General features: G+C 41.0%; 1 protein-coding gene across 3 annotated transcripts in view; it reads right to left on the reverse strand.

Moving 5' to 3' along the window:
- LOC103707747 (BAG-associated GRAM protein 1-like) overlaps positions 1-7,633 on the reverse strand; it is a 42,431-nt gene extending 34,798 nt beyond the window's left edge. For 2 of the 3 annotated variants that reach the window (XM_039128222.3, XM_026804882.4), the window contains exons 1-4: positions 7,210-7,632; positions 3,844-3,894; positions 3,568-3,665; positions 2,121-2,196 (exon numbers count right to left, since the gene is read on the reverse strand). In XM_039128222.3, coding sequence (XP_038984150.2) covers positions 2,121-2,196; positions 3,568-3,665; positions 3,844-3,894; positions 7,210-7,407 — 423 coding nt within the window. In that variant the 5' untranslated portion in view covers positions 7,408-7,632. Of the gene's footprint in view, positions 1-2,120; positions 2,197-3,567; positions 3,666-3,843; positions 3,895-7,209 lie in introns of all 3 variants that reach the window. The other variant, XR_015971187.2, reaches the window with a different exon arrangement.
- Between the last annotated feature and the right edge of the window lie 1,515 nt (positions 7,634-9,148).

Below are 9,148 nucleotides of genomic sequence, written 5' to 3' on the forward strand. Positions count from 1 at the left end.
GAGAAATGAGAATCTTACCTGTCATCCCATAATAATTAGTAGTCAACAACTTCTACCAGATCAGCTGGCACAACAAATTTCAACTTGGACCTCTTGCTCCCAACCTGACCAACTCTCTACCTGGACACAGTAGCCTTGCTAGCCTGGTTAACATTACCTCTTTTGAGGCCCAGCTAGCCCCTATCTACTAACTGACCCTAGCTCTCTGGCTCTTTCTCGTGCCTTAACTAACTCTAGATGCCTGAGTGCCATACCAATAGCCAAATATCTGAAACATCCTCTTTATATGATGCGATATCATTTACTATCCATCTTTAGTCAACTTAACTTGCAAGCAAAATCTACTCTACCCCATCATCCATGTCATGCAGCCCTACTTGTGCTTGGACTTTGGATGGTCTTGGAGGATTCCTTGGCTCGTCCATCTCTACTGCAAAGCAAAAAGGGAAAAAAAGAGGCTCGAGTATCTTTTTCTTTCCCATCTCAACAAGTATCAATTAGTACCGACATACCAATACTTGTTGGTTCCAACCGCAATCAACAAGGGCAACCCAGTTTTACATTTACCTAGGTCTTAGAAATAATAATAGTAAATTGTTTTGATGGAAGGGTAGTGGACCCCATATTGGTACCATACTGATACACCTGATATAGGGGTTAGTTTGATAATAGTACATACATTACACCCGGTACGGGGTGATATGCGTTCATATGAAGAACCTTGACTAAAACCAATAGTTTTAGCTAGGGTTCAAGCTTGGGCTTCGAGCTGGGATGCAGGCTCGGAGCTTTGGGCCAAGCCAAGGGCTAGCCCGAACCCGCCCAAAATTTATTTGAGCCATGAATTTTAGGCTCAAGCTTGGCCTGAATCATTTCGGGTCAGGCCCAAAGCGTGGCCGAGTCAGCCATGAGCCAATTCCTAGCACTAATTGGGACAAATCAGTACATTTTAAGAATTAAATTCTTGCTTCTAAGAAACTAAAATAGGATACCACACTCTTTGAGACCTCTTAATCCATTTCTTTTCCCATGCAGATCTCTTGTACTCTTTGCCCAAATCACATCATTTAAGATAGCTTGGTAAGGAAACAAGGCTTATGTTTTGGTTGTCAAAAAGTAGTTTATTAAGGAAACAGGTCTTTGAGTGTAAAGTTGTGGACTATTTACATATTCTAAGCTACATACATCTTTGTCGAAGTATGCTTGTATGTACAAGGCAACCTATGATGATATAAGCATCATGAGCCACAATCTAAACCTTACCTGTTTAGGAAATAGCCAGTGGCTTTTGTCTCAGATCAATGAAGTATATCATGATTAGTCCATCACAGAAAGTTGTGCAATAAAAATTCATTGGTTTATTGAAGGATGGAATATGGCTCAATATGAGGATGAGCAAAAGAACACAATTATATTTATACTTAACATTATATAAATAGCATCCCAGGCCATATGATTATTTCTTGATGCACAACCACATTCAGTGCTTATTACACAACAATATATTGAGGACATTATACATTATGTGATGAGTACACCATGCAAAATGATTCATGATGCATTGACACAAGGTTTTAAATCCTATGAGCAGGGTTGTCCCGGTTTTCCCATAGAGCAGGACACGCCACCGTCTAGCCCCATCCCGACACTTTGGATAGAGGATGCCCCAAGTCGTGCCGATCGAGATGCTACGACAATGGTGAGATGGTCATGTCCTGATACTTGGGATGGTACCCCATCCTGGTGTCCCACGGGACGTCCTGCTGGGACTTGAGTCCTTGCTTTAACATAACGTGATTAATGTATATCTATTGCTGGACACAACATACAAGGCAAGAAACGATTAAAACATTATGAGATTACAATCTTTTGGCACTTTATTATAGCATCATAAAATTCATGAGTTAAAACTACTTGTCCCTAACAGAATATAGGACTGATAAAATTAACGCTCAATGGATTATGGGAGACAAATTGTTTCATAAAAGGGGTGAAGGGCAAATTCAAAAATCCTTCAGAAAATATTTCTATTTCATCATATAATGTTATCTAAGGACCTATTTCAAGTGGTCTAAATAAACAAACTAATATGAATTAGGAATACTGGGACCTGAAATAACCTGAATAGGAAGAACATCAACAATAAAATCAAACTCCTCACCCCACATTGGGTTTCTTGATCCCGGCACCATGGAGCTGCATTAAGATGATGATAGCAAAGATTGTATTTAGGCACACATTTCAGAATAATTTTTTTAGACCCTTTAAAAAAAAATCTGGTCAACAAGAAGGTTTCCATGACATTGTATCTCATTGAAACTCATAATCAAATTATATCACTAGAATACATAAGCCTATTTCACTTTTGAGTTCCATAGTAACAGATATGCAAAATAAATTTAAGTGGTAGAAACACGTGAAAAAGGAAAAAAAATACTTCAATAACCCAAAAAATGAAAGTGTAAGAACTAAAAAAATAAACCACTATCATCCCTCATTATCCTTAAAAGATTGAACATAGCCACAAAACGGAGCTATGGTTTATTAGCCTACCATGATATATCTAAAAAGCAGTAGTTTGTGTACCAAGTGCATGACTGTCATGGGCGAGGGATATGGATGATTGTTGGAGTATAAGTTTGTTTTTTCTCTCAGCCACTCATAGATCCACATTAAACCGCTATGCTACTCGCTCCTTAAGTGTAATAGAATAGACTATTGCACAAGAAAAGTAGGCTATCCGCCAAAGAATCATTAGAAAAAATGAGATATTTTATCAAAGAAAGGAAGACAATGATGCCCCATATCAGCTTACATGGTGCAACCCATAACAACTTTTCTTCCCCATCTTTCCAGGCATCTATCATTTTCTGCAGACCCACTTCTGACTTACTAATACTGCAGTGCAGGTATGCTACTCCAATCAAGGTTCGCCGTATCGGTACCGAACCCTGTACCGGTGCCGCACTAGTATAAGCGTATCGAGTGTCGGTACGATACGGTATACGGTACGCCAGGTATACCGACATTGGTGTACCGATACCGGTACCCATCAATACGGGTACGGTACGCCCGGTACCGACCGGTACAGCATACCATGACTCCAATACTTGTTCCGTTATTTGATGGTGTCGAAACAAGGGATCAGCTTAACCTTGTTATAACCAGAATCTCCACTATTTAACTGAATCATCACCCGCACTCTATGTAAAGGTACCTCCAAGAAATACCAACACTAAACATGGCAAAGGAAAATTCTAGCCATCTTTTTATCCATCAAGTGCTTAAAAATTCACTAGGTAACAACTGGTCATTCAAACATTTTTCCTCCATATCTAATGACCAGTCAAGATCACTAGGTAATGACTAATTACCAAATATTTAGCAAAGAAGGTGCTGCAAATTCAATCTTTTAGAAATAATTTAAGGGTGATTTTCTACTAAAAATAAACAGTTCGGAGAATTTACAATCATACCCAGTAGACTGAACTAATTCAGGACAAACTAGCTGCCCAAGTGTAAAGTTTTTCAAATATCATCAGTGAAAAAAAAAGTCAATATAGTCACCTAAACCGCCTTTGTTCACCACAGGTAATTATTGCATAAGGATCCGATGTGCCATTCAAATTTGCACCAATTAGGTTCTTCGCAGCCAACAGTTCCAACTGAAATAAAGAACAACAACAGGCCATCACAACAGAACCAAATAAATAGCATAATTGTATGATTTATGTACAGCAACAAAATCTAAATTAAATGGAGAAAGCAAGTCATGATATTTGCAGACTCCAGAGATCAAAAGTCCTTTCTCATCCAAGAGAAGCATTACCCAACACGAAATACCTTGATCAAATATGCAGAAATGCCTTGAGAATCTCCATTAAGTTGGCTCAACTACAAAATAAGTGGAAAACTGCATGTCAAAGAAATGGAAGAATTATTTCATGAAACAGACAATGAGTAAGGTTACTGATTGAGTCCATAAACCTGATTTTTTTTTTTTTTTAACATCAAAAACCATAAGCTCAGATAAAAACATACACAAATATGACCTGAAATTAACATAAAATTGTAGAGACAAAAATGTAGACAACAAAACTAGACATGCAGATCCATTTACACCCTTGAGAGGTGAGCTAACAATAGTGAATATAAAACATGTTCATAATCGACTTAAAGATACAACAGGAAGGTAACAAATCCAAGAACTTAGCACTGCAAAATTCAGAAAGTTTAAAAATCTTATTTAATATTCAAGCAAGTGCCAAAAGGAAAACAATTTAAAAATATGCACATGACCACTCCCTCCCACCCACTGACCAATAACACATGCATACATACATATGTACATGCCTTGTGTGCTCAATTACATAAACATGTGTGCATCCATACATGCATACACATAATCAGACAGACGTACAGATCAATTTATAACAAAAATTTACAGTTTAAAACACTCATACAAATCAATTTCAGTTTATAATGATATGGTAAAAAATGTTAAGTTTATAATAATATGGTAACTTCTGCAACATCAACTGCTGTTACAGAGCCTCCATGTGGACCATTATTATTTCAACATTTTTCCTTTCTTCCTTCCCATCAACTACCTCAAGCATGCGTTAACAAAGTTTAATCATGATTACTTGACTAGTACAGCAAATGCTTTAACTGTGACATGAAAACATGATTGTAACAACTCCCTAATACACCAAATAAGGACAGGACTTAGAGGACCTGGGTCAATGAAATTCCAACTTTTACAAGTAGCAATGTAAGAAAGCAGTGACGTAAACAGTTGCACACTTATCATATGCTTCAGTCATATCTTTTTCCATTTTTCCTTTGGACAGTATGCAGGTCTACGTGTAAAAATATTTGCTAAGCTACTGAGCTTCCACAATGTTTGAACACTCTGCTGTATAATATTACATGAGAGTTAAAAATATAGATATGACCAATGCCTGTGGAAACAAATTGTGAAAACCAGGGCATCATGGTCATTGTCTTGAGCGCTAAACTGTTCCTAACAGAAAATGCCTCAAGGCACCAAAGAATCAACATTTAATCATGGCCTGGGGAGATAATACAAGAGAGATATTGTCCTCCAATAAAATGGGTCAGTTACATATCAATCCACTAGTTGCCCCGAAATTATAATACTCGCATCTACTGTGAGCTCTGTACGCGCCTCTCTCTTGAATCAGGACATTGAGGCAGAATGGGTTAATCAGATGAGCTTTAAAATAGTGAATAGAAAGGAGTTGATGCTCTTCAAAACTCTAAGCCCTCAGCATGCCTTTTCTTATTATCATGAGTTTAACAAAAAGAAAGGTTGGGCATAAAAATTAAAGGACGGACTCTCTCCAATCTCAGATGCACTAGATAACAATTTGAATGCAACCATGCTGGCTAGTAATCCAATAATTCAACAAACAAAAACACTTCAGCATTGGTTTTAGTTTATTCTAATACCAGTATGATAGAGAAAATAGTCAGCTTCTCTAATTTCAGCACACAAATTAATCATGAATGTCATCATAAAGAATCATGCTGCAGGAGCAATCAGAAAATGCTGGTAAAATACTCTATGCATAATCTACCAGGAATTTGGGATTTTATGTAGGAACACCAACAGCCCAGCCTGCTCCTCAATATCATATTAGTTTGAACTGGGACATTGTGTCAGGTCTATTCATAATTCTACATATGCATTGCCCAGAAACATCCCTTTGACTTCCCTAACTTGACGTGTTGGTTGTATATGGAAAAATGGTTGTGGTAACACATATATGCATTATGTGCATGTTTGCGGTATAAAAGGAAGCAATACATCCCTATTTAATCACAGATTAGGATGCTGCTGCTTGCAGTAAATTAGTAGAAGTTTCATGCCCAATCCAACGTTTGCATGACAAAAACAACAATGTCAAACACCAAAAAATTTATTGACTAAACAAATGCTTAACATACAAATTCCATCATCAACAAATTGTCTTGATGTAGACAATAATAATAATAAATATACCAAGAATTTTATTTCAACCAAAGTTTTCCATCTCAATACCGGACCTCATACCGGTACCACACGGGTACAATACTAGTATGCTTGGTACAGGTGTTAGTTCGGCATACCAAGACTCAGTATGCCTCCCCTCCTTCCCATGAGTCTCGATTTGGTCTACAGTACACCTAGTACAAAGCAGTATGCACTGGTATGACGAACCTTGGTTTCGACACATATTAACCATCTACTCAAAAGAAAAGGAAAAGGCACTACCCTTACAAACCAAGTCACCCTGGATTTGTCTACCCTCCATTACCTCACTCAACTATTCCCAGTACTCCAATTTTATTATCTTTTCCATGTTACATAAGTCATCTTTCTTTTTTTGCTGCTCAATTTCTCAGTTCTCGCCCAAAAATTGTATTACTACCCATTCTTTCTAGATACAATTTGACCCAGTTAGAATAGGAAATAAAAATTTCAAAGTCTTGCAATTTAGTTCTCGCTGCTCTTTTGGTGACCGACAGAGTGCCAATTGTAAAGAATCATAAATAAGCATTTTGAAGATAATTACACAGCATTTATCTCCTTTCTGAAAGCTATTTGCATTCTGTATCATAGTAGAATTGTTTGATTTACACCACACCGTAACTGATGGTTGCTGCTCAATATCATCGATGCTGACATATAACATGTTTTTCCAGCATCGTCCAACAAAGGTTAGGGACATCAATGTGAAGTGGGATATTATTTGCCATATAACAGTAACTGTGTCTACTCAATAACCTTTGTGGGAAACTCCATCCACACCCAGTACAGGTATTCAGATATATAGCACTAAAAATTTGTACATATCCCACAGTATAATCAAGAAAATGAAAATTGTACAAAAATAAACAAAAGCACTAGAAAAGCCTATTCCATGTAGTTGTTTTGACGAATCTAACAGTTAAAAACTGAAAAATTTCCCCTTTTTTTTCTCTTAAAAGAAAGCCTTAGAATTTTCAACCATGATTATTTGACTCTCCTAATCATTTTGTACCGATGGAACCATCAAGTTCACAGGCTACTAAGTAATCTGGATATCCAAGAATAGCTGTTTTCTCGATCAAATACTCGACTTGAATTCCAAGTTCCTCAAAAATCGATATTTCTAAAAAGAGAAAAAAAAGAGAGAGAAAAAGCAAATTCAAAGAACTAACCTTCTCCCTATCGTCGGGAAGAGACTCTTTCGCTGGTAGAGGCTCATCGCCACCAGACAAATGATAGACTTCAATCCCCGGGCCACCGGAGAACCACTCGAAGAAGGTGTAGACGGCTATCACGAAAAGCGCCACAGCGACGGTGACCTCGATCTCCCACCACGAGGGGAATAAAAAACCGATGGAGATGCCCGCCATTGCGGCCGAGAGAACCGATGCGCACTGCGATCTAGGGTTTCTTCTGCGCCGCTTCAATGGTTTCTCAGTCCGAGAAGGTCCATGGGAGGAGTTGGAAGGAATAAGAAAGCACGGCCATCGAGAAAGAGAGAGGGGTCAAACGAGTTGGTTGGAGGGAGACGGCAAAGGCGGTGTCGTTAACTTCGGATCGGAAAAAAAGAACAGGATGGGTTAGAAAGTCGTGGTTCCCAAACTTAATGGAAGTTGACGTGCCATTGTCGCCGGCTGGGGCTTCACATTCGCTACAAGGCCCAAATATTGTAAGTGCTAGGCCATGTGGCGTAAAGGGATTGGAAGGATGCTGCGACGAGGCCCAAATACAGTTAAGTTCACAGGGGTCGTACCAGATTTGGGCCGGCATCCGATCTTTTGGTCTTGGCTTAGTTGGCTACCGGTCTCGACAGCCGTTAAACCGCTTTCGTTGGCTTGTCTTGCTGCCGCCATGCGCGAATGTACGCCGATAAAATCTTGTCCATCTGTCCTGAAGGGATGAAAATGGATAAGAGCATGATGCCGAGTGGATTATTTAGATGGGCAGAATTGAAAATTGATTGAATAAGTATTATGCATGTTGCTGGAAATTGGACCCGGGGGCCGCCGCGAAGCCGGGGAAGGAGGAGCTCCGCTGCTGTAGGAGGCGGGCGGCGGTGCGCCGGCTGGCTGCGTCCTCCGCCGCGGGGGGTGTGCAAGTCCTGCAAGGAAAACCGGTGGCCGGGCTCCCCGGCGCCGGCCCTCCGATGCCTAAGTCAGTGGGGACAAGTATGTGGAGAGAGCAGGGAAGAGAGTATATGGAGAAGACAGCAAGAACATTAGGATAAGATAAAGAAGACGAAGAGGATGATGTCCTCAATTGCGTCTGTGCTTCCCGGCGGGTTCAGTCCCGGGGATCTGTTTCCGTTTTTGTTCTTTTTTTTCCCCCTTGGTTCTCCCAGGTTCCCTTTTATAGGAGGGGATTACGTTACCTGGGAGGTAACCGGGGGATTTGTCCCTGTCTGTGATAATTGGGCACGATTTGGCCCATTTATGGCATAGTGGAGAACGGGGCCGAATCAGACCGGAACCGGGGAGTTGTCACGGTCGATCGGACCTGTTGGAGTGGTTGAACCGCCGGCCGTAGCGGGCCTGGGGTCTGTGGATGGTAAGTGCATTTATTACCGAATGAACCGGCGGTCAGGTAGAGCCATGCGCTCTGATGGTTCAGTGATCCGGAGATCGTCTTGGGCCGTGTTCATTAAATGCCTGAGTGCATCGGAGACTTGAGGGAGTCTCATGCATTAATGGCAGGTCGTGCCGAACGCCTGCGGAGATCTTATGCCTTGATGGCTTGGAGATAGTGGCAGGTCGCAAGCCGTAGGAGTTGTCAAGTCCCTTGGACTTTAGGCGGAGGTTGAACATTTGGTTAAGGCATCGGCTCGGCAAGGGTGCCGAGCCGAGCTGGTCGCCCAATGGGGCGCCCTGTGGCGGGGCTGCTTTGAGCACTCCTGGTCGGCGCCCTTTAGGCGAGCACCTTCTAGCAGAGCGCCTCGGCGCTGTCTTTGGTCGGCACTTTCTAACCGAGCAGCTTATTTTGGTTGGGCACCTCTTGGCGCGCACTCTGGTCGGCGCCCTCTAGTCGAGCGCCTTCCTGGTCGGCATTCTTTGGCCGAGCAGCTTTCTGGCCGGCACTCCTTGGCCGAGCAGCTTTTCGGTCGGTGCTCTTCGG

The sequence above is a fragment of the Phoenix dactylifera genome, chromosome 11 (assembly GCF_051530095.1).
Source record: "Phoenix dactylifera cultivar Ajwa chromosome 11, Ajwa_hap1_PhDact_Kaust_v1.1, whole genome shotgun sequence".
NCBI lineage: Eukaryota > Viridiplantae > Streptophyta > Magnoliopsida > Arecales > Arecaceae > Phoenix > Phoenix dactylifera.